The 26,673-nt window shown below is 40.3% G+C and overlaps 1 protein-coding gene across 2 annotated transcripts in view; it reads right to left on the reverse strand.

The window, feature by feature from the left end:
• LOC109622846 (glutamate receptor 1) overlaps positions 1-26,673 on the reverse strand; it is a 634,036-nt gene that overhangs the window by 225,468 nt on the left and 381,895 nt on the right. For both annotated transcript variants that reach the window (XM_062854092.1, XM_062854091.1), the window contains exon 3: positions 25,041-25,298. In XM_062854092.1, coding sequence (XP_062710076.1) covers positions 25,041-25,298 — 258 coding nt within the window. The remainder of the gene's footprint in view (positions 1-25,040; positions 25,299-26,673) is intronic.

The following is a 26,673-nucleotide window of genomic DNA, read 5'->3' on the forward strand; positions in this document are numbered from 1 at the left end:
TATCGAAGGAAGTCAAAGAAACTCCCAGTACGAACAGTTGTTGGACCGGCATACTCAAGCTTCATTGTTGTCCAATTTTGAAGAGTTTTGCCCCCCTCCTCCCCAACTACGTCATAAGTAGGGGCCTATGAGCTCCAACACTTTACTTCGCTACAGATAATTCCGAACAAAAAAATCTATACATTTCGAACAAAATTCTCAGACAACAGCTTCAATCTGCTGAGAAAAGAACAGTCATCTACAAAATGAAACCGTTGCAATAAGAAACCATTAAATACGGGATTGTGCTCGTTCGAGCTACTGAAGCTGAATACAAAATTATCACGTTTTTACACCCAGTTGAGCTAAATAAGCACCACAACATATAGGGGCGGCGAACCCACACCAACTTTCTTTTAGTTGTACACTTGTCAGCAAAAAACTTCTACTTCTACTAGGTTGTTGCCTAATGCGTACTTGCAGATTTCATTACTGCTTCTAAGTAGTGTGTCCGAATCACTTCTTCACTATCTTCTTCTTATCGTAATGTCCCCACAGGGACAAAACCTGCTTTTCAGCTTAGTACTCGTTGAGCACTTCCACAGTTAGTAACTGAGATCTTTCTCTAAATGCCCACTTTTAATTTGTATATCTTGTGGCATACTCCATGCCTGAGGAAGTCGCACGCATATACAGCTGTGTCTATTTATATGGGCCGAATCACCTCCTGTCTTAGTTTTGTAACGTTCATGGTGAGACCTGGTTTTGAGGAACGATGGCTAAGATCATACAAGGTAGTATAAAAAGATTTGTTATTCAAAGCATATCCCTGTGAATCAAAATATGCTCCAAAAATAACCTTGAAAACTCCAGGGAACTAACACGTGCAGAACGGTGTTATTCTGGTTGCACATATCTCGCCACTTGCCGTCAGCCTTCCTAACAACCAGACTCTTGGCAAACAAAAACGCAAACGTTGTGCTAGTAGTGCAGAGCACAGTAAATGAGTTCGTGCATGCCCGAAAACATCATCCCCTACAATGAGGAGGGAAAAAGGAGCGAATAGAAAAGAAAAAAAAACAGCTGAACCGTGGGGTTCCCATAAAATCAACATTATCATGTCTGATGAGTGCAGTTCCTATTATTTCCAGCTTCAGATGGGGCGAAGCGGTATGGTGTGTATCCAGTAGCCTGCACCCGCAGAAATTGTATGTTGCTGGATGGAAGTAGCAAAAGAGGCATCATTGGCAGCAGAACGTGCCGCTTAAACGGTTCTTTCATTTGGGGAAAATTCTACCTAGATGTGGAACTTTAACCTTCCAAAGGTGTTGCACTGCAACGAGTTTGGCATATTGATCCCTACACACTTATTAAGATCTAGGTTCAACAGTCGATCTCCAGTATATCCAGGGTTAACATCTCTAACGACAACCAACCACTAACCAAGCATATTCCGGTACAAGTTAAAGTGAATAACTCAAACCTGTATTCTTGGAATTCACCACTTGAAACTTTTGCTTCTAAATTCCCAGATCATCTTCCTATGTCTTTCACCTAAAGGAAATGAGATCGTGGGAAGTTACCAAGCCGGTTTCATCGACGGCCGGTCGACAACGGAGCACATCTTCACCGTACGGCAAATCCTTCAGAAAGACCGTGAACACCAGGTCTCAACACACCACCTGTTTATCGACTTCAAGGCGGCATACGACAGTATGGACCGCACAGAGCCATGGAAAATTATGGACGTGGACAGCTTTCCCGGGAAGCTTACCAGATAAGAGCAACAATGGACGGTGTGAAAAACTGCATAACGATTTCGGGTAAACTATCAAGTTATTTCAAATCTCGACGGGGTCTGCGACAAGGTGATGGATTCTCCAGCGACGAGCCGGGATCAACAACCGGGGTATGATTTTCACGAAATCCGGCCAATTTGTCTATTTTGCGGATGACATAGATATTATTGCTAGAACATTTGGAACGGTGGCAGAACAGTACACCCGCCTGAACCGTGATGCAGAAACGGTTGGACTGGTCGTGAATGTGTCTAAAACAAAGTACATGCTGGTAGGTGGGACTAAGTGCGACAGAACAAACCGTGGCAGCATCGTCAATTTTAGTAGAATAGGGTATTTTTATTTTATTTATTTTTATCGTCGAAAAAATTTCTTGTGATTCCATTAAACTTTTGAGAACTTTAAGCCCCGTGGGGGACCACTTAGCCTTGAGATAAAGACTCAAAATTGGCCTGATTGTTTTAAGCTAAAACCATCATTCTGCAATATTGAACTTTTAACATCAATCAGTGTAATCAGTTTCGTACCTTTAAATTCCGCCCTCTTTTGCTTATCCTTTGATAGATACGCGTATTTCGACTACCACTTGTAATCTTCCTCAGTGTCAGTTATCCACTCTAGTGGATCCACTCTAGTGGATAACTGACACTTAGAAAGATTACAAGTGGTAGTCGAAATACGCGTATCTTTCAAAGGATAAGCAAAAGAGGACGGAATTGAATGGTCCGAAACTGAAAACACTTATTTGAGAAAACTTTCCATGAGTTCTTTTAGAAATTCCTAAAAAAAATCATGGATAGCTTTCTAGAAGAATCTTTCGATTACTTTTTAAAGAACCTCTGTAGAAAATCTTGGAGAAAATATCCAAATTGATCTCTATAACATTTAAGAAAGAATCTTTGAAGGGAACCTTAAAAAAATAAAAGAATCTGGAATTTTTACAGTTAATTCTAAAGAAACCCGAGAGAACATTCCGAAGTCTCTCTGGATTGCTCAAATAAATCAACGGAGGAATTTTCAAGAAACCAAGGGAAGATTTTCTACTGAATGCCGTTGCGAAACTTCTTTAGACATTTCATGAAGAATTTTGATAGAATCCCTGGGGGGAATTGCAAAGAAATCCAAGTAAGAAATTTCATGCTGGAATTTCTAAAAGATTTTTTGAGAAATTTTCAAAACAACCTCAGTGTAATTTCTGAAGAAAGATCCCTGAAAAATATTTTCAAATGAATACTCAAAGGGCTTTTTGGAAGAATTCGTAAAGGAATTTCTTTGGGAATTTCCGAAGAAATCGCTGCAGAAATTTCTGAAGAAACTTTTTAAAGTATTTCTTATATACCCAAGAGAAATCAAAGGAAGAATTTCTTTAAAAAATTGAGGGGCCCAGAATCAAAGGGGTAAAAATGACCATTTTGTCGGTTTTGAGCTGAGCATATCAAAACATTTTTCAGATTTCAAGCTTTCAGAAACTGTTTTAAGATTATTTTAACGATGATTAGAAAAATTACAATAAATCGTAGAAAAATGTCGATTTTGAAGCTGCGTACATTTTGTATGGGATGAAAAATTGTCAAAAACTTTAAACCTCATTTGCTCGAAAATGGTTTGTGTGGTTGTAAGTGACACCCCTTTGTTCCAACCCCCTCAAATGTAAAAAAAAATATCTATGTAGAGCAGATTTCAAAAGAACACCCGCCTAAAACTCTGGAAGAATTCCGGTGGAAATTTTGGAAGCAATCTATTCAAGATTTTCATAGGTGGTTATATATGTTAAAGTGCGTAAAATGAGGAAAAGTTTGAATTTTGGTAAAAGTATGTAAACATATTTTTTTAAAATTCTCTTTTTTACGTCATGCACGTTTTACGTCAATTCCAGTAAAACGTGTTTTTTAAGGTTTGCCGTGACTATGATAACAGTCCAACGGCTCAACTGATACCGCATACCCCAAACAAAAACATTACTAGAGGACCTTGTGGTGTCCTTGTACGATTGGAATAACCAGAAAAGTGTTATTTTGCAAATTTACACTACGCACTCATAAGGAAGCGAGGTGCAAAACATTATATCTTTGCTCCTACTGCTTGGATCTCTATGAAAACTGGACGGAGCATTCTTAACTCATACTTTAAGACAAAAGAATTTAAAAAACTTGTTTTTTTCGACCTCAACACATAAAAGTTCTTTGTGAAATTTCTGAAACCATAGTGGCATTTCTAAAAGAATCCCTAGTTCAATTCCTGAAGAAGTATCCCTGAAGAAAATTTGCAAAAAAAAATATTGTCGGAATTTTGGAAGGAGTTGTTGGAGAATGTCCAAAGGGATCTCCAGAAACATTTTTGAATGATTTTTGAAAAAAAAACATCCTGCCAGATCACTGAGAAAGTTTATCAAGAAACCGGTTAAGGAATGTCTAAAGCAATTGCTAGATACATTTGTGAATAAAGGATTCAGATCATTTGGCCGAACGCCATTTGGCCGAAAAATGAATGATGAACTTAAGTGACCATGACATTGTTTCTCGTCTCAGTATATCTCAAAAGAACAGCCTATGATTCGAAGAAGGAAAAATCCTTGATCAGTTTCAACGCCAATCCATGAATATCAAAACTAGAAAAAATAGCCTATGATTAAAAGAAGGAAATACTTCTGATGATCATATTGGCAGTAAGATTGTCAAAAACTTCCTCTGAGTTCTGTTGATCATGATTCGGCCAAACGGTATTTGACCAAACAATCCTTTCGGCCAGACGGCATTCGGCCAAATGGCCGGACACCGTGAATAAATAACCACGACAGTGTCTGAAATAATCCCGGTACGAAATTACGGACAAATCCTAAGAGCAATTTCTAATATTCTTTATGGAGGAAATTTTGATGTAAAATTTTGTTATATTATTTGGAGAAAATGCTGGAGCAACTCTTGATGAAATTTCTAAAGGTATTACTGGAAGAATTTCTAAACATTTTCCTGAAAAAATAAACGAATAGAAAAAAACGATCCTCGCAAGGTTTTTGGATCTTGAAAAAATTTACTAAGGAATCCCTGGAGTGATTTCTGAATGATGTTTGATTGAAAAATCCTTGGATGAAATGCTGAAAATTTTTTTTGGGGAGTGCGAGGAGTGCAAATAATCAAAAAACTAACAAATGTATCTTTTCTTAAGTCCTCAAAGACTCAAAGCACAAAAAAAATTAAAAAAAAACATAGATTATGTTTTATGTTTAGGAGTTGAAGTTTAATATCATATATAGAAGAGACTTTTCTAACATTTGTACTGAATATCGACGAAACATGATGTTTGTTATCTGAATTTCGGCAAAATAGCTAAATTTGAAAATACATTGAAATGTGCCATAAAATGATAACATTTTAAATTGCATAAATGAATTGCATCAAGTCCAATTTGCTTTATTTTCTACTTACTAAAATTTGAGAATCTCCTAACCAACAGACATGAAAAGCGACATGTGCTGCAATAACATCACCAGCTTCATTTGCCCATGTTGTTGCAAGAAGATATTTAGCTCTCCGGTTCACTGGGAACAACCCAAAGCAGGGTAAAGCGAATGTTTTTGTTTCAAAAATTAAATTTCGGTCTAGCACTCCATCTCCTCCTAGAGCTGTGTGAGAAACGAAATGGCTGCAGTACGCTGTGCTGGCTGGTGCCCTACAACTTTGTCTATCCTGATGGTAGTGGTATGCAAAGCCGGAGAAAACGGCAGACAAAACTGTGTCAGCGGAAATGAAGTGATCTGGTTGGGGTTTTTATTCCGCCAACCGTAATGGGAATATAAATTGGAGAGGTGCTTACGATGTTAAAGAGCTGATACTTTTTGTGCACCACCACCACCATCAGCGTCGCCAGGAAAGCTCTTGAAAAAGAAAATGCAGCAACAAAGTCGCAATCCACTTGTTGATAACGTTAGGAAATTGTCTCAGCATCAATCATTCTCGGCGTTGGCGTTGCTCCTGCTGCCATTCTGGAGCATCTTCTTGAAAGTGTCACATCCTTAAGTTTTGTGTGTGAAATATTCATCTTCTCCAGCCAGCCAGCCAACAGCATCGCAGTTGGTGTCAGCGCCACTCTGTATAGTGGAGAAAAAGAGAGCGTCATGCATCTGGATTTCCACTCGAGTGCACCTTCGCTCTTGGCTGTCACATAACCAAGGACCACCCGCCACCAGCCAGCAGCACAGGGGAGGAAAAGTGAGCGTTTAAAGTTTTCTTTTCATACACCCACTCACTGCCACTGCTCGGCACTCTATACGTCGTCGGTGCAGCTACTAGGTACAGCGACTCAGTTTCCCTTCTGTGCGGCCCATAAAAGCATGAATGCAACTGTCAACTCACAGAACTCGGCATAGGTACAAAGTTTTGCATATTGCATCACACTCTCGCTCTGGCATTTCATTTCCGCTTTGTTTTACTCATTGCTAGTGCTTGATACTATGGTAGGCACTGGGAGAATTAAAACAGGGTTTTGTCCTGCAAAAGTATTATTGATATTCAGGTCATTGGGCCAACAGCAGCATTTACAGGAAATTAACCCTGTCATTATTGGGTCATACGAATGCATCTATCGATGAGGTGTATCTTAGATAAGTGCCACTAATGTCACTAACACCTTCACCATCTATCGCCCGTTCGGCTGTTTCTTTGTGCGTCTGTTCATCTGTCATCTGTCGTCTGTTCGTCTGTACATCTGTTCATCAGAGAGACGTTCGTCTCTTTGTTTGTTTATCTGTTTTGAACAGATGAACAGATATTATCTGTTCATCTGTTCTTCTGTTCTATTGTTTATCTGTTCGTCTGTTCATTTGTTTGTATGTTTGTGTAATTGTCTGCCGTCTGTCGTCTGTCTTCTGTCTCGTCTGTCGTCTGTCTCGTCTGTCGTCTGTCTCGTCTGTCGTCTGTCTCGTCTTTCGTCTGTCTCGTCTGTCGTCAGTCTCGTCTGTCGTCAGTCTCGTCTGTCGTGTGTCTCGTCTGTCGTCTGTCTCGTCTGTCGTCTGTCTCGTCTGTCGTCTGTCTCGTCTGTCGTCTGTCTCGTCTGTCGTCTGTCTCGTCTGTCGTATGTCTCGTCTGTCGTATGTCTCGCCTGTCGTCTGTCTCGTCTTTCGTCTGTCTCGTCTGTCGTCTGTCTCGTCTGTCGTCTGTCTCGTTTGTCGTCTGTCTCGTCTGTCGTCTGTCTCGTCTGTCGTCTGTCTCGTCTGTCGTCTGTCGTCTGTCGTCTGTCGTCTGTCGTCTGTCTCGTCTGTCGTCTGTCTCGTCTGTCGTCTGTCTCGTCTGTCGTCTGTCTCGTCTGTCGTCTGTCTCGTCTGTCGTCTGTCTCGTCTGTCGTCTGTCTCGTCTGTCGTCTGTCTCGTCTGTCGTCTGTCTCGTCTGTCGTCTGTCTCGTCTGTCGTCTGTCTCGTCTGTCGTGTGTCTCGTCTGTCGTCTGTCTCGTCTGTCGTCTGTCTCGTCTGTCGTCTGTCTCGTCTGTCGTCTGTCTCGTCTGTCGTCTGTCTCGTCTGTCGTCTGTCTCGTCTGTCGTCTGTCTCGTCTGTCGTCTGTCTCGTCTGTCGTCTGTCTCGTCTGTCGTCTGTCTCGTCTGTCGTCTGTCTCGTCTGTCGTCTGTCTCGCCTGTCGTCTGTCTTGTCTGTCGTCTGTCTCGTCTGTCGTCCGTCTCGTCTGTCATCTGTCTCGTCTGTCGTCTGTCGTCTGTCGTCTGTCTCGTCTGTCGTCTGTCTCGTCTGTCGTCTGTCTCGTCTGTCGTCTGTCTCATCTGTCGTCTGTCTCGTCTGTCGTCTGTCTCGTCTGTTGTGTCTCGTCTGTCGTCTGTCTCGTCTGTCGTGTGTCTCGTCTGTCGTCTGTCTCGTCTGTCGTCTGTCTCGTCTGTCGTCTGTCTCGTCTGTCGTCTGTCTCGTCTGTCGTCTGTCTCGTCTGTCGTCTGTCTCGTCTGTCGTCTGTCTCGTCTGTCGTCTGTCTCGTCTGTCGTCTGTCTCGTCTGTCGTCTGTCTCGTCTGTCGTCTGTCTCGTCTGTCGTCTGTCTCGTCTGTCGTCTGTCTCGCCTGTCGTCTGTCTTGTCTGTCGTCTGTCTCGTCTGTCGTCCGTCTCGTCTGTCATCTGTCTCGTCTGTCGTCTGTCGTCTGTCGTCTGTCTCGTCTGTCGTCTGTCTCGTCTGTCGTCTGTCTCGTCTGTCGTCTGTCTCATCTGTCGTCTGTCTCGTCTGTCGTCTGTCTCGTCTGTTGTGTCTCGTCTGTCGTCTGTCTCGTCTGTCGTCTGTCTCGTCTGTCTTCTGTCTCGTCTGTCGTCTGTCTCGTCTGTCGTCTGTCTCGTCTGTCGTCTGTCGTTTGTCTTGTCTGTCGCCTGTCATCTGACTTACTTCCAGCTTCTTTTTTGGTCGTCTTTCTCAAGTCCTGTTTGTTATAAATAGTAGGATCGAAATTCCCTCCGTGCACCATCCCACAGAATCAGAAGTTGAAGTGCTATGACAGTGGTGTAAGGGGTACCCATAACAGTGGTGTGTTTTACGGGATGTACTTCGCTTTGAAATTCTACCTTTCATCCATTTAGAAAACCGAAAACGCACTCATTCTCTGCAGTCAGTAGTCAGGTGCTGGTGGCTGCTGCAACGTTTGCTGCCACTTGTGTGCAACTCTCGAGTCGGAGCTCTCCATTTCACCTGCTTGATGGCTTTTTTGTTGGTGGTTCCTCAGGGCGGGCGGCGAGGTTTCTGTGTATGTTATCAGTAGGTTATAATTGCCCTACTTTTTCAAACAGTGCACAGCACAAGCACATTCATACATAGTGAAAAGGGTGATCCATGTGGCACCAGGTGAGTACACCTATAGGTACCCACTTGCCATAACGTGAGATGACTTTAAGGAGAGACGTTTTTCAGAAAACATTTTACTTTACTTCCCCGGGAAGCATCCCGTCCTGTGTGGCACAACATAAATGCCAAGAATGGCGCGCGCGATTTTGGTTCCCGTTCCAGAAAACCTTCACATCCCAAACCATGATGGATTACTGAGGCGAGAATTTAATTTAATGTTTTATAGCCAGTTTTCCGGTTTCCGCGCGTTAGCTTGGCGAAGCGTAATGCCTAGCCTCGTAGTGCAGATGTATGAAGGTCGGGAGTCGGGCACGTCGAAGCGCTGGCTGCTGCTGTCACCGTGCCAGTCGATGCACAGTGGCGAAAAAGAATGAATTTAATAGTCCTTTATATTCGAAGCAGAGTATATGTCTATGTTGCCCTTTACTGGCTTGAAAAAAGATTGGAAGAAACAGAATGGTGATTAATTGATAAATTTAGAGACGAAATTATGAAAAAAAAACTCGTGTTCCGGTGGGATTCGAACCCACCTATCCGTGATCGGTGGACCGGCGCTTCAACTAGCTGTACCACAAAACAGGCAATCAAGGGCTAGATACCAAAACTGACTTCGAGCCCACACCACACTGAAAGACAAATTGCGGTCATGACCAGCATAAAAATGTTTACAAATTTACCATAGCAAAACGTGATCGTCGACCAACAAACGCTTCTTGTGTGCGTTTTGTTTCCTCCATGTCAAACGGTTCGATAGCCAAGTGGTAGCGTGCGAGCATGGTGATCTCAAAGTTCTTGGTTTGAAACCAATTGCCAACAGAAACTTGTTTTGATTGTAAATCGGGTCCATGGTAGAATTGAAAACATTAATCTGTTGAATTGAAACGAATCTCGGTCTGCACAAATTTAGTGGCAATGTGTATTCAACTTGACCCTCAGAATAGTAATTTCAACCGCGAGCCGATGTTCCGAGCATGAACACTTCTTTTTCATACACTAAAATAAATTTTGTTGTAGTTTCTACCGAATTTATGGTAAAATTAAGAACTGCACCAACAATTTTCAACCGAATGCAAAATTCTGTTGATTGTACTGAAACATTGTCAATATTACCATGTGTGGCTTACCGTTGACTGAAAACATTCTTGATGCTACTATTTTGGCATTGTAATTTCGCCCACGCCGACTTGAATGTTGGGCGTCTTAGATAAACGTGGTCAAAATTACAATGCCAAAATAGTAGCATCAAGAATGTTTTCAGTCAACGGTACCGCACGCATGGTAATATTGACAATGTTTCAGTACAATTAACAAAATTTTGCATTTGGTTGAAAATCGTTGGAGCAGTTCTTAATTTTACCATGGATTCGCTAGTAACTACAACAAAATTTATTTCAGTGTAATTCCATGTCTCTTTCGGGTTTCGACGGTGAGTTCCGCGAATTAGCGAATTAGTGAGTAAGTGTGTATGAATTAGTGAGTGAATCCGTTATTGAGTCAGTGAAGCAGTGAGTACAAGAGGTTATGAGTATATGTTCCATGGGAGTTAGTGTATCAGTGAGTGAATTAGTGGGTTAGTCAATAAAAAAATTTATTAAGCGGATTAATGAGCGAGTTAGTAAATGAGGGAGTTAATAAATGAGTTAATGTATGAGTGAATTGATTGATGAGAGAATTAATGAGTGGGTGATTAAGTTGGTAAAAGAGTGGGCTAATGAGTAAGTGAGTGAGTCGGTGAATGAATGAGTGGCAAATGACTTAGTGAATGAGTGGGCGAAAATGGGTGAGCTAGTGAGTAAGAAGTTGGGCTGGGTGAGTTTAAGAGTTAGTGAGTAAGAAAGTTGGTAAGTTAGTGGGATGAATTTAAAAACAAGTGAGTGGTTTAGCGAGTTAATAAGTGCAGAAGTGGATTAATAAGTATTTGGCTGATTGAGCTAGTGAGATAGTGAATTAATAAATAATGAGCTTCTTAGTAAACTAATGTGTGAGTGAATGACTGAATTAGTGAGTTAGTCCAGTGCTTCCCAAACTGTGCGCCGCGGCGCCCTGGTGCGCCGTGAACTATTCTCAGGTGCACCGTAGTCTCTTGAACCATGATGAAAAGAAAAAGTCTTATTATTCAAACGCGAAATATCTTTATTTGCTGTTTTTGTTCAGTAAAACTAGTGTCAGCTGACAGCCTTTTTTATTTCATTCCACTGCCTCAGTCTTCGGAAGAAAGTCACTCAAAGGGGATATTTTTTTTCCAAATTTTTAGTTTTAAATAAATGTTACAAAATCATCGAGTGTTCCAGGAATGTAATTTCTGATATCTCATGAAACTTTTTACCAATTTTTCTAGTTTCTGGAGTTCTGACATATTTCTTTTATGTTTCTAAAATTGTTATTTGTACCTTTTTTAGGATTCCGGTTAGTTTTCAATTTATCTATAGTTATTTTATCAATAGTAATTCAAAGCAAATATTTCATAAGCATGTTAGAAGCTCTTTCCAGAATAATTACTGTCAATGTTCCACTCTTCGTTTTGTCTCAAACATTTCGGGGTGCCATTTTTACTATCATCACTATCGCAAAACAATTCTGGTACATTCTGTATGTTGACTTCAAAGAACCCCCTTTTTTGCGTTGTGTCACTTTCACAGATTCTAAACAATCTATTTTTAGATCTATTTTTCATGAAATTTTACAAACACACTATTTTACAAATTTGAAGATTTTGCATTGCAATCGCACAGAAACCTATTTTTTTTTTGTTAAATTCTGGAAATTTCAAGCAAATTTACTTTAAAAAAACCCAGATTAATCCACCTAGTGGTGGTAGTGCCTTTCTCGTCGAATATGTACTCATAAGGCCGATGCAAATATTATTTTTCTTTTATGTCCGAGACCTCTCATCAGGTACGAGGGGGGGGACAAAAATAAATAAGGAACAAACGAAAAAAAAAACTATTGAAAAATTGGAATTTTTACCAACTATTGAAAAATAGTTGCTTGTAAAAAAATTGTCTATTGAAAATGGAGTCATGAGACGCCATGTTTTTTTTTTTCGCCCTTTCAATATTTTGAGATTTTTGAAGGGGGGGGTGACATAAAACAAATTAAATATTTGCATCGGCCTAATCTTTACGTCGACATTAGCTGATCCTAAGAACACTTGTACGCTTAATATGACTCATGTAAAATTTGACCTCCTTATGAACCCAAATTGTGAACTGTAATTTTGGACGCAAAAGGAGATCGGATAAACTTTATTCAGTGTTGATGCGATCAATTTTCCCATAACATTATTGATTCATCCTACATTATAATTACACCGCAGGAACTTGGAATGGTTTGATTTGTTGAGATTGCTTTGGTCACGATATTGTTTTCTTGCATATATGAAGACTTTGATCATTTCTTAACTTTTAATCTACACACTAGAATCAGCTCGGTATTTTTCCCATCTTTTTACTGAGTTCTCAACAGCAGATTTAACTCGGTACGCTCGGTTGTTTCTTTTGCGGATATTCTGTAAATGAGTTACCGAGCTCAGATAATAAACTGTCAAAAGTTACTGATACACGGTAAATATCGTTACTGGTGAACGGTAAATACGATAACCGAGTGTACCGAGATAAATCTGCTGTTGAAAACTCAGTAAAAAGATGGAAAAAATACTGAACTCAGTGAAAAAATTACTGAGCTGGAACATCTGAATCTTAGTGTGTATCAGATTAAAACTCAAAATTTATCAGGCTATCAGAAAAGCCACAAATTGATTTATCTCTAACATTGGTTTTGTTCTCTTTCATAATACCACTATTTGATGTGCATGCATACGATGAGTTTGGTTCAATTTTAAGTTTGACCATTTCCGGCGAACACCTGGAACCGGTTCCCGGAAAGAATCTGTTGACCCAAATTTGATCTGAGACTATTTTCTTGCTAACCGTTCATTAGGTTACCGTCATGTGACATGTCACATGTATTGATTCTCTTTTACATTTGAAATATTCCGGCGTAACAGACGAAATCGGTTCCGTGGAACACTGATATGGTCTAAGACTTTTTTCTTGTCAACTGTACATCATGTTACCTAAAAAGCCGTGATTTGAGGTGTCGTATACATGGCGTTGGTTCACTTTGAGATTTGGCCACTTATGTCAGGACACCCGAAACCGGTTCCGGAATACTACCGATAGTCTCTAATGCAGGGTGTTAGGTTCGTGATTGCAAACCTTTATATTCTTACACCGCACATCGGCGGCGTTGTCTTTTTATTTCATAACGACAGCAGTCTTGGTTCGGCATATGATCAAGACTGTGTGCGCGGTGCAAAACTAGATACCAGCATAGACTAATTTCAAGACCTCGATGTACCAAAGAAAACCATTAAATTTTGTGTGCCCAGTCCGGTACCCAATAATATTCATAACCGTGTATTTTTTACGTGTAAGTTGCCTTTTGTGTAAATTATATTTAGCGTGTTACACCGATCTGACAGGAAAAGGCCTAAAAATAAATTACGTAACGGGGTACCGAGGATTGTTCGCAATCTGCGAACTTGATTGCGGAAAAAAATGCGACCATGACACCGCTGATACCAGCGTGCACTAGCTCCAGCGGCACACAGTGTGCAAAAAAGTGCTTACCTTTACAGTTGCAAATTCATGATCTGATATACAATGTTGAATTCGGAAATACAAGAACACGAGAGGAGCTTGACGTTTGATGTCAAAGAACGAATTGTAAAACGGAACAGAGGCCACAGATTTGCCTAAGAGAAAATTCAAATTCATTACGCATTTTTTCAAAGATAATTAACAAAAACAAACACTACTTTTTAGCTTATTTGCTTTAGAAAACTAAGTTATTTAACTAAACCAAAAGATTCGAAGATCTTTTTTGGTAAAAAATTTAATAATCTTTCGAATGAGGGTTAAAAAGCTGCGTTAAGCTTGCCCATTTTCAAGTTATAGCGAAGACCACATTATCATGGAGACTTGCAGCACTGCTGAAAATCGGGAGTCACTGCTAGCAGCGCCACTCCGGATGAAGGTGGCACTATTCATGATAGTGTGTGTAAATTTTCATACTCGCACCAATTACCTCTTAAACTTTTACACAAAGGTACCACCTTAGCTCACCAGCCGGCGGTGCCGTTGGTGACGCTTGCCCTTAGCATGGGAAAACAACAGAATTGCAAGTCTTCTTGATAAAGTAGTCTTCGGTTATAGCCAGTTTGAGGCAAGCAAATTCAAAAACACATAAAGTTCAATTACTAGGTAACGGTTGAGATTTGACCATATGCGTAGAAATTTTGTTTTCACCATTTATGATTCTCTATCACACCTTAAAAAGTTTGCATTCACGAACCTAACACCCTGTATAGTCTGAACCTTTTTGCTTGCTAACGTTCGTAAGATTATCAAAAAAAAAGCCGCGCTTTGCTGTGTAACATGTATAGGTTTGGTTCAATTTTATATTTGGCCGCTTTCGGAGGGACACCCGAAACTAATTCCGGCACTACCGGCAGTCCCTAATGTGGACTTAGCCTACTTCCTTGATAACCAGTCATCAGGTTATCGGAAAACCCGTTATTTGTTGTATCGCATGCATGGGATTAGCTCTCTTTTATATTAGGCCTTTTCCGGTGGGACACCCGGAAACGGTTTCGGAACTAGACCGGGTCAGGTATGGTATGAGACTATTTTCATGCTAACCGTTCATCAGGTTATCGAAAAAGCCGCTGTTTGATGTGTCGCATGCATGGGTTTGGTTCACTTTTATCCGGGGAGACACCCGTAACTGGTTCCGGAATACAACCGGCAGTCCCCAATGTGGTCTGAGCCTACTTCCTTAATAATCGGCCATCAAGTTATAGAAAAAGCCGTGATTTGATGTGTCGCATGCATGGGTTTAGTTCACTTTTATATTTGGCCACTTCCGTCGGGTCTCGGAACCGGTTCCGGAACACTACCGGTTTAGATATGGTCTGATACTGTTTTCCTGCTAAACGTTCATCAGGTTATCAGGTAATCGGCCATCAAGTTATAGAAAAAGCCGTGATTTGATGTGTCGCATGCATGGGTTTAGTTCACTTTTATATTTGGCCACTTCCGTCGGGACCCTCGGAACCGGTTCCGGAACACTACCGGTTTAGATATGGTCTGATACTGTTTTCCTGCTAAACGTTCATCAGGTTATCGAAAATGCCGCCGTTTGATGTGTCGCATGCATGATTTTGGATCTCTTTTATATTTGGCCACTTCTGGCTGGACATCCGGAACCGGTTCCGGAACACTTCCGGTTCAGATATGGTCTGATGCAATTTTCCTGCTAACAGTTTATCAGGTTACCGAAAATGCCGGTGTTTGATGTGTCGCATGAATGGGTTATGTTCAATTATATATTTGGCCACTTCCGGTGGGACACCCAGAACCGGTTCCGGAACACTTACGGTTCAGATATGGTCTGAGACTATTTTCTTGCTTACCGTTCATCAGATAATAGCAAATGCCGTGGTTTGATAGGTCGCATGCATGGATTTGTTGCCTTTTCATGTCTGGCCCCTTCCAGGGGTACCGGTTCGGAACACCTAAATGGCCATAACTCCGAAACGGCTGGACCGATCCGAACCATTTTCAATAGGAAACAATGGGACCGGATTCCGCGTCGAATGAGCCATTGGTCATTAAAATCGGTTGAGGTTTACTGCCAAAAATTGATGTGAGTTTTTTTGCACACACACACACACACACACACACACACACATACATACACACACAGACATCACCTCAATTCGTCGAGCTGAGTTGATTAGTATATGTGACTCGACCCTCCGGGCCTTCTATCAAAAAGTCATTTTTGGAGTGAACATATAGCCTTTCCAGTACCGTAAACCGGGGTCAAATTGATCAGCGGGGTGAAATTGATCATTCGGGTACTACATTGTAATTCCATACTAGGAACTCCTAAGCGTCGTAATGATCTTAGACTTTTTACGTCATCTGGTTCGTAGCTGTCTAGAGATGAGTGTAGACTTTTAATTTTTTTTAAAAAAGTTAATTTTGCCTTATTTTTTTAGGAATTTGCAATGTGTTTCTCATTAAGCTGAAATCATTGCTTCTGAACAATTGATTGCTAATGGGACTTCCCGTAAATTCTCTCTTTTAACATTTTTGTGGAACCTTGGTTAGGAACAGAACATGAAATAGTTATAAAAAAGTTCATTTTATGATGAAATAGTCATTTATTGCGCTAGAAATCACTTATTCCAAATTTAATTGCCTACTTTTAGGCGTTTAAGGGGAAATTTCAAAATTTAATTTTGCATTTAAAGTATTAAATTCACTAGTTGTAAGATTTTAAACGCGTTATTCGGTTTTAGAAGAGCAAAATTAAGCGGAGAAGGAAATTTTCCTTTCCAACCGATGCTTAATTGTGTATTGATCAATTTCGCCCCAAAGTGGCATTTCCAATTTTTTGATATTTGGAGTTATTTAACTTAAAGTTTAAATTTGTTGAACAAAAATCTTCCACATGGTTCCATGGAGATCCACTGAGTACTGGTTTTACAGAAATTCTTTTGGCAATATTTGAATTGGCACTGATGTTATCCGCAAAAGTTTTTTTAAAGTGATCAATTTGACCCCGGATTACGGTACACTTAGTGTAAGTACGAGAAAGGCGAAAATAGGCATTTTAAGAACCTAGTTTTTAGATTCTAAGAAATCATGAAATTGAAGATTTTTATGCGATTTATATTTGAAAAGAAATTTTACAGATCAAAACTTTTCGTCGTTAGTTTGATGCAGATGTTTCATTATAAAAGAATTAAAATATTGGAGAAAATAACGTTCTTGATTCAAAAGAGCAGTACTTAACACGATTTTCTTTTTACTTACAGATATTCCCCTAACAAGCTCAGGTTAATCATTATCGTTCTTGATTTAATATCTCAAGTGCTTTCATGAGATTTTTTTTCCAAAATCATAGAAAAACGCATGGTACGGTCTGATTTAACGCCGACCTAGTGTTGAAATGGTAAAACTTCTTTGTAAAAAGTTGTTGGTGCGCCGTGATATTTTTGAAAATGTCAAAAGGTGCCACGGTAGCAAAAAGTTTGGGAACCTCTGAGTTAGTCTATAAATTAGTAAACCAGTTAGTGAGTGATCTTGTTAGTGAGCAGTGGTGGACACGCTTGCCGCGTTTCGCACGAACATTTGCTTCTATTCCCACAAATGTCACTTAAAAGTGTTCTATCAATGTTCTCCATTATACAAGTGAGGTATACTTTTCTGTTGAGGTGAAAAAAGTTCAATTTGAACTTTAGTTTTCGAGCTATTGATGGGCAAACACAATTTTTCGGGTAACGGTTAACGATAACTGTCCGTTAATCGTTCAATTGCGTTCACTTCTCAATAATTCGAAAGTCAAAAGTTCAAATTAAGATTTTTCCACCTCCAGAGAAAGGTATAGTTCACTTGCAAATCGGAGAACATCAATATATATTGAACGTTTAAGTAAAGTTTGTGGGAATAGGAGTAAATGTTCGTTTAATATGTGTTAACGCTTAACGGCAGGTGTTTTTGCCTTTCTCGTACACCAAGGTGTACCGAAAGGCTATATGTTCACTCCAAAAATGAAATTTTGATAGAGCCCCCGGAGGGGCAAGTTTCATATACCAATCGACTCAGCTCGACGAGTTGAGATGATGTCTGTGTGTGTGTATGTGTGTGTGTGTGTGTACAAAAAAAGGTCACCTCACTTTTAGATAGTAAATATCAACCGATTTCAACGATCGATAGCTCATTCGACGCGGAATCTGGTCCCATTGTTTCCTAATGAAAATGATTCGGATCGGTCCAGCCGTTGCGGAGTTATGGCCATTTAGGTGTTCTGGATCGGTACCCCTGGAAGGGGCCAGACATGAAAATGCACCAAACCCATGCATGCGACTCATCAAACCACGGCATTTACGATTATCTGATGAACGGTAAGCAGGAAAATAGTCTCAGACCATATCTGAACCGGTAGTGTTCCGGAACCGGTTCTGAGTGCCCCGCCGGAAGTGGCCAAATATCAAATTGAACATAACTCATGCATGCGACACATCAAACAGCGGCTTTTTCGATAATCTGCTGAACGATTACCAGTAAAACAGTATCAGAGCACATCTGAACCGGTAGTGTTCCAGAACCGGTTCCAGATGTCCCACCGGAAGTGGAAAAATATAAATGTGTACCAAACCCATGCATGTGACACATCAAACAGCGGCATTTTCGATAACCTGATGGACGGTTAGCAAGAAAACAATATCAGACCATATCTGAACCAGTAGTGTTCCGGAACCGGTTCCGGGGGTCCCGACGGATGTGGCCAAATATAAAAGAGTTCCAAACCCATGCATGCGATACAACAAATAACGGCTTTTCTGATAACCTGATGACTGGTTATCAAAGAAATACGTTAGGACCACATTAGAGACAGCCGGTTGTATTCCGGAACCAGTTCCGGGTGTCTCGCCGAAAATGACCAAATATAAAAGTGAACCAAACCCATGCATGCGACACATCAAACAGCGGCATTTTCGATAACCTGATGAACGGTAAGCAGGAAAACAGTATCAGACCATATCTGAACCGGTAGTGTTCCGGAATCGGTTCCGGATGTTCCGTCGGAAGTGGCCAAATATAAACGAGTACCAAACCGATGCATGCGACACATCAAACAGCGGCATTTTCGATAATCTTATGAACGGTAAGCAGGAAAACAATATCAGGCCATATCTGAACCAGTAGTGTTCCGGAACCGATTCCGGGGGTCCCGACGGATGTGGCCAAATATAAACGAGTATCAAACCCATGCATGCGATACAACAAATAACGGCTTTTCTAATAATCTGATGACTGGTTATCAAAGAAATAGGTTAGGACCACATTAGGGACAGCCGGTAGCGCCGTAACCAGTTCCTGGTGTCCCTCCGAAAGCGGCTAAATATAAAATTAAACTGAACCTATGTATGCGACACAGCAAAGCTAGGATTTTTTGATAACCTTATGAACGTTAGCAAGCAAACAGGTTCAGACCGGTGAAAAAAATGTTTTACGCATATGGTCAAATCTCAACCGTTAATAATTGAGCTTTACATGTTTTTGACTTATCGCATTTAAAAGATTATTAAATTTTCTACCAAAAAGATCTTAGAATCTATTGGTTTAGATAACTAAAGCTAAAAAGCTCGAAAGTAGTGTTTTGCCTTTCTCGTACACTTAGTGTACTAAAATACTATATGTTCACTCAAAAAACGATTTTCCGAAAAAAGGCTCGGAGGATCAAGTCGCATATACCAATCAACTCAGTTCAACGAATTGAGATTATGTCTGTATGTGTGTATGTATGTATGTATGTATGTATGTATGTATATGCGCAAAATAAGTTCACTCACTTTTAAGGCACTTCCCATTGGCCGATTTTTCGGATTATAGCTTGAATCGTACCGGAATTGTTTGCTATCAAAAATGGCCCAGATCGGTCAAGGCGTTCCGGAGTTATGACCATTTCAGTGATCCGGACCAGCACAGGTAGAACTGACCGTATATAAAACTGAACTAGCCTTATCATGCGATACATCAAACTGGGCGATTTTTGTAACCTTTAGCATGGTTGATGAGTTTTGTGCGGAAATCAACACTGGAGACCAGAAGCTCCACGATGTCGGTCCAAAAATCAAGATGGCAGCCAAATGTTCAAGGTGGCGGCTCAAAGTTCAAGATGGTGGCTGTTTATTAGAGATTTAGCTCTCAAATTTAAGATGGCCTCAGTTTAAAGAAGTTTAAGGCTCTAAAACCATGCAATATGGGTATATTTGGTATAGGGAAGAAGTCTGGAGTCAAATAATGACGACCAGAATGTATAAGATGGCGATCTAAAATCAAAGATGGCGACTGTTTGATGGAGATTTAGGCTCTAACGGCTGTTTAATGAAGTTTTAGGCTCTAAAACCATGCTATATTGGTATACTTGATATGGGGAAGACTTCCAGAGTCAAAAAAGGCGATCAGGATATCCAAGATGGCGATCTAAAATTTAAGATGGCGGCATCGAATTCAAAATCGCGGATGTTTAATGGAGTTTAGGGCCTGAAACAATGCATTATTGGTATATTTGGTATGGGGATGATGTCTGGATTCTAAAAATAGCGACTAGAATATCCAAGATGTTGATCCAAAATACAAGAGGGCGGCTCCAAATTCAAGATGGCGGCTGTTTAATGAAGTATATTTTTCGTAGGGAAGATGCTTGGACGCCAAAAATGGCGACCAGAGCATCCAAGATGGCAACCTTAAATCCTAAATGGCGGCTTCAAATTCAAGAAAGCGTCTTTTTCTTAAAAGTTTGAGGCTCAAACATTGAAAGCCAGATAAACTATATGATTTCTGATATCATGAAATGGATTTCTGTTAACGGTATGAAAATGCGATATACATCAACATTTCGCTTGAGTTTTATTGAAACGGGGTTCGAAGGCTCGAGAAAGGCGCCATCACTGCTAGGTGGATTAATTAGGGTTTTTATCTGTATTAACGAGATTTTTAACCCTAGGCTAGTTCATCTCGGAACCCACACTTTACTTCCCTTCCGAAGGCAGGTGTGCTCACTACTGTTAGTGAGTGAGCCTGTTAGTGAGTGAGCCTGCTAGTGAGTAAATTAATAAGTTAGTGAGTAAGTGAGTGATATAGTGAGTTAGTGAGTAATGTTGTGAGCTGACAAGTAAATGAGTGAGTGAGCGATACTCTATGTCCAAAGGGAAGTATTATGGAAAGTAAATGTACCTCAAAGTTTTTTTTTAAAAAAACCGTATTTTTGAACTTCAAGATTCAGAATATGTACGGTTTAAAACATTCCATCTTTGGTTTTTTCTCATACATTTGTATGGGAATAAAGGGAAAAAATTCAGAATATCAAAATCCAAGATGAAAAATTTTAAGCCGCATAGATTTTGAAACTAGAAGTCCAAATCTACGATCCTAGGGAATAACATTTTGGGTATATTCACTTTTCAAAATACTTCCCTTTGGACATCGCGTGAGCGCGTGAAACAGTTAATAATTTAGTCAAAGAGTTAGTTAGTGAGCGAGTCTGCTAGTGAGTGAACATGTGTGAGTTAGTGAGCGATGTAGTGAGTTAATAATCTAACGAGTGGGTGAGTTGCCAAGAGCGTCAGTTAGTGAGTAAGTAAGCCTGTAAGTGAGCGTTGTTGTGAGCTGGTATGTGACGTTATGAGTTAGTGAGTAATGTAGTGAGTAGTGTGTGAGTTAGTGATTGATGTAGTGAGCTGATATATTGATTAGTGCAGATGAGCAAGTGAGTTAGTAAGTGAGCTAGTGTGTTAGTGAAATAGTGACTCTCTGAGCGTGTTAATGAATGAGTATGTGAGTAAATGAGTGAATGAGTGAGTTGGTGAGTAATGTAGTGAGTTTATAGTTTAATATGTCAGATCGTAATAGAGTGACCGGGTAAGCAAATGAGTTAGTTAGTAAGCAAGTGTGTGCGTTAATGATAAATGTGACCAAAAAGATTGGTTGAGAAACAAGTAAAAAAAATTGAAAAACTTGAAGGTAGGAGATACCATAACAGGATAATGATCCCCATGCCAACCCCCTCCACCATGCAATGTTGCGGTAGCTAGCATTACTTGGATGAAAGCGTTCATGCCTTGGATTTGGAGGGTAGTGTAGGATAAAAACAATATCTGCTGAGATCAGTTGACAGTTTGGTCCAATCCGTTCAAACGGTCTGACTTAAATTGCTGGCAACAACAACCTTGTGCTCATTACCATGGAGATTTCATTTCATTTGTTCAAAAGTAACAACGTTTTGTTACGCTTTCTATCATTTCGTTGTGAAAAGTTGGCTTCATTAGGAATGTTGCAAATTAACTTTACTTTTGAACCTCCTCACACTTACTCGCCAGCCCACTCACTCACAAGCTCACTTTACAAATTTTATTGCTTCGCTCATCAAGTCACTTGGTGTCTAATTCACTAATTATAATTCATCTGCTCACTCAATAACTCACTTAAACACTTATTCAAAAACTCACCCATCAATTCAATTACTCGACAACCTTTTCACACTTAATATTGCATTTTCTCACCAACTTTACCACTAACTTGCAATTTACATACCAAATTAATCAATTCACTCCCCAATTAACTTAAAACTTTACTCATTAACCTCACAAAATAGTTCACCATGTCAATCAATCTTTAATTCACTTACTCGTCGCTGACTTATCAATCCATTCACTCATCATTACTTCATTCACTTCTCAAATAATGTATTCATCAACCCACTAACATATCAATTCACTCCTTCGCCAATTCACTTGCTAACTCACGCATTCTTCAGCTCACTAACTTACAAAGTCACTAACTCATAAACGCAATAACTTATCCCACTCACAGGGAAACTCATTCACCAACTGACTAACTACCTCTCAAACACCGGGTTTTATAGAAGGTCTCTGTGTTTGTTTTGCGTTGTGAAATTTTAGAAAATTACAATTTTTTGTTACAATCTATCGTGAGACAAGTGAGTAAATAGATAAGCAAGAATCAATTCACCTACTTATCCGCCCTTTGTCAATAATATGAAAAACCCCTCTTTTGTCGCTTTTCCTGCGTACAAGACTGCCTTTAGGGATTACTTCTGGAATACTCCCAGTGATTCCCCCAAGAATTTTTGGAGGAATTTCTCTAGGAAATCCTGCAAGGATTCCTCCAGTGAGTCCTCCAGGAATTCCACTAAGCACCTTCAGCAGTTCCTCTGTGATTTTGCCAGGAATTTCTCCGGGCATTCCCCCACAGATTTATTAAGTGATTCCTTCAGAAATTCCTGCATGGATTCCATCAGGATATTTTTCAAGTATACCTCTACGGATTTCTTAAGGTATTACCCCAGAGAATCTTCCAAAGAATTCTCCTCAAATTTCTTCAAGGATTCCTCCAGTGAATCCTCCAGTGTTGATTTAGGAATTCCACCAAGATTTCTCTAATTGTTCCTCCAGAGATTCATCCTGGAATTTCTCCAGGAATTCTTCCAACCAATACAATCCTACGATTTTTTGCCAGGAATTTCTCTGAGATTTCTGAGAAAACATTTTTGAGTGCTCAAAAATGTAGTGGTTTCTCAGGGTATCGCTGCACTTTCCAGGCATTCCTCAGAAAAGGAATTCCTCAATAAGTTTATCCAGGGATTTTCCAACAATTTCCCTTAGGGGCTGTCCATAAACCACGTGGTCATTGGGGGGGGGGGCGGGGGTTCGGCCAATGACCATTTTGTATGGACAAATAAAAAATTGTGTATGGACGAATGACCACGCGGGGGGGGGGGGGGGGATTGGTTGAAAAGTCCCAAAAAAATGACCACGTGGTTTATGGACAGCCCCTTAGGAGTTCCTCCAGGGATGCTTCGAGGGGTTCCTTCAGAGACTCCTCCTGAAATTTTCCCAGTAATTGCTCCAGATATTTCTCCAGGAAATCGTCCAAACAAGTTCCACTAATTCTCCAGGAGTCATCCAGGAAATTCTCCAAGAAATCTTCCTGGGGTTATCTCAAGAAATTTCTTCACAGATTGCTGATGGAACTCCTCCAAGGATTCCTGTAGTGATTCCTCTAGCTTTTCCACCAGGGATTTCTCCAGGTATTTCTCCGATAAATCCTCATGCGGAGTTTTTTAGGAATCCAGGCACTTGGAGGACTATCAGAATTCAGAAAGAAATCATTGGATGAACTGCTGGATGAATCTCTGAAGCAATTCTTAAAGGAATCTCTAGAGTTATTTGTGAAGGAATCCCTGGATAAACACTGGAGAAAACAAAGGAACAGAAGGCATCTCTAAAATAATTTGTCCAAACATTTCTCCAGATGTTTCTGCAGGGATTTATCCTGGAATTCATCCTGGAATTCCTCCAGGCATTCCTTTTCAAAAAATCCCCAGAGATTTATCAAGGAGTTACATCAGGATTCCTCAAGAAGTTTCTCCAGGGATTGCACTAGGAGTTCCTTCAAGCATTTCTCCAAGAATTTCTTCAGGAATTCCTCCAGGGATTTCTCAAGAAATTCCTCCAGAGATTCCTCAACATAGGATTCCTTCAAAGATTCGTTAAGGGTTTCTTTAGGGATTCCACTAGAAGATCCTTCAAGGAGTTCCTCCAGAGATTCCTCCAAGAAATTCTCTAGAGATTTCTCTAGGAGTGTCTTCAAGAATTCCATCAGGAAATCCTCCAGGGATTTCTCCAAGGATTCCTCCAGGAATTCCTCGAAGAAATCCAGCAGGGAATCTACCAAGAAATGTTTTCAAATATTCTGCCTGGAATTCTTCCAGAGAGTGCTTCCAGTATTCCTTCAGGAATTCATCCAGCATTTCCTCCAGATATTCCATCAGTTCATACTCCAGGACTTCCTTCAAGAATCCGGATACCGGGAGGATTCCCTGGAGGAACTCACGGAGTAATCCCAGGAGGAATTCTTGGAAAAATCCCTGGAGGAACCGCTAGAGGAATCTATTTGAGAATTTTTTGAAAAGTCTTGGGAAAACTATGGATGATTAGACGAAACCCTGGAATAGGAAACTTGGAGAAAAATCTGAAGAAATCCATGGATGAGTTGCTCTGGGAATCCCTGGAGAAATTCCTGGATAATTTTCAGAGAAATTCTTGAAGGAATCTAAAAGGATTTCCTAGTGCAATTTCCTGAAAGAATTACTCGGAAAAACTCTTTGAGGATTTTGAGTTCGTGTAGGAATCCCTTGGAAAGTTCCTGGATTAATCTCTGAAGCAACTCCTGAAGGAATTTCCGAAGAGTTCAAAAACAACTGTTTCCCAACTGTGCATCCATACTAAACTGCATGTGTCTTTTGTCCCTATTGCCGTCACTGTGAACCACTGTGCTCGGAGAGAAATTCCTAACACCCAGCCATCAGCGAGTGCCAGAACGAGAATGCTGCATGATCCCGCTCTATGTATGGTGTTCAGTGCAGTGCAGTGTTCCGCAAGGTGGCACACACATACAGATTCTCGCTAAATTTCATCAAAATAACATTATCTGCGATAAAATCATTGACGTAGTTTTGCTTTACCGCGGAAATTCGCTGACGCGCGTCTACTTGTTTTTTTTTGCGCCATGGAACGGGATGCTTCATGTTAGAGTGGATTTTTTTTTGCGACGTGGGAGAAGTCAGCCTGTAAAATATCAAAGTTCATTGGCGTGAAAAAGTTAGGAAAGGGCCATTTGCGAACCCGAAATGCATTTTTGATAGAATGCTAGCAGGTTGACAAACTCAATTTATGAAACTAGTTCTATTTTTATTGGTTGTGAAGCATTTCACACACTCACTGCCCAAACGCATCGAAAACAATTTCAGAACGTCCCCCAATGCATGGCCCCATCCCGTACTTACCGTCGTGCGAGTCGTACATGTAGATGATCCGGTCCCAGCCGTAGTACCGCACGGTGTCGATGATGGCCTGGTAGTAGTCGGGCCGCATGCTGATGGCAAAGTCCAGAAAGCCCGACGACGGCGTCAGGACTTTTTCCGGGAACCAGGGCGTGACGAACGGCATCTGGAACGTGTTGCTGTACGAGTGCAGTGTGTCGAAGGAATCCGGCGAGACGGCACCGAGCATGGCGAACACGCCGCGGGAAAATTGATTACATACTGCAGATGGGGAAGAGAGAAAAGGGGAAAAAGAAAAAAAGGATGAAAAATACGCGACTTCGAGGGAACGAAGACGGGATAAGTCGAGAAATTGTTTAATGACATTAGTGCATCCCATGGTGGATGTCAGACTGTATATGTAAGTTGACGACACAGGGACGGTTAGTTATTTTCTTTTTCTTCAACATTGTGGTTAAAATGTATTTCATATACATTGATGAGTCCAAGTTTTCTTGGAAATTATTAACAACAGGTTAGCCACGACGCACTTCGAAATTCTATTTACATAACTAGCTCCCAACCGAACGCACAATTTGAATCGAAACTGTTCGTATCTCTGCGCTGATAACGACGTTTTTGACAAATTAATTTATCTCCCATGCGAGATGAGATGGGTGGTAGGACCAGCCAAAGCAGCACATTCACCAGTCGGTGCTGCAGAGAAGAGTGCAGAGAAGGGGTGGGTTTCGCATGTATCCCATATTTGCTTGTTTGGCTTGTTGTTGTTTGTGTTTATGTGAGACTGCGGTATTTCAATTAGTGGAATCAGAGCCTTCTCTTCTCTGTCTCTAACCATGTATGTCACCTCGATACGTGGTGCATTTTCATCCGATGCAATGCAGCATTATACGCACATGCTGGTTCGAGTTTTGTGTGCTTTGTGGCATCGAAAATGACAAAGTTGGTGGTAATATTTTTCTAGTCTTCAAAGAAATTTATTTAATTACAACTAATGGATGGATGGGTTCAAATTTGATATATCTACTGTAGAGGGCCTGTATAGCCCAGGCGATTTAGGCACTAGTTTTTAGCAGAATGAAATATGATGAGGTTGAGGGATTCAATTATTAATCCGACCATGATTTTTTCGATATTGTCCAAATAGTTGGATTGGAGTTGAATTTTTGGATAACCTTGGTAATTTTTAAAACCACCTTCTATTAAAATTCTAAAAGGAATACTCAGATGAACTTACAGTAGAATAGCACTGTTCTTTTTGAGAGATTCTTCATTGATAACTGAAACAGATTGAAGTGAAATACTCATAAAAAATCTTTCTTTTTTTGACAACTTTTTTGAAAAATTTTCTGGGAAAGTTCTGATGCATTTTTTTCATCTAAACACATTCACAGTTTTGAATGTTGTTGTGGCGGTAATCTCTTTGTATTTCTAAGAGTCGTTCAGTGAAAGTAATTATGACATTAGTTTAAATTAAAATCTTTTCACTTATAATCTTACAGGTTTGAGATGAGCGCGAGTGATTTCGTAATGGAGTTTCTGAATAAAAATACGGTGAAAATTTTTTTGGAACTCTGGGAAACAACAATCATTTTTCTGTGAAGTAAGTTGCTGTGAAATTACTTCCAACTTCATA

Source organism: Aedes albopictus, chromosome 2 (genome assembly GCF_035046485.1).
Source record: "Aedes albopictus strain Foshan chromosome 2, AalbF5, whole genome shotgun sequence".
Classification (NCBI taxonomy): domain Eukaryota; kingdom Metazoa; phylum Arthropoda; class Insecta; order Diptera; family Culicidae; genus Aedes; species Aedes albopictus.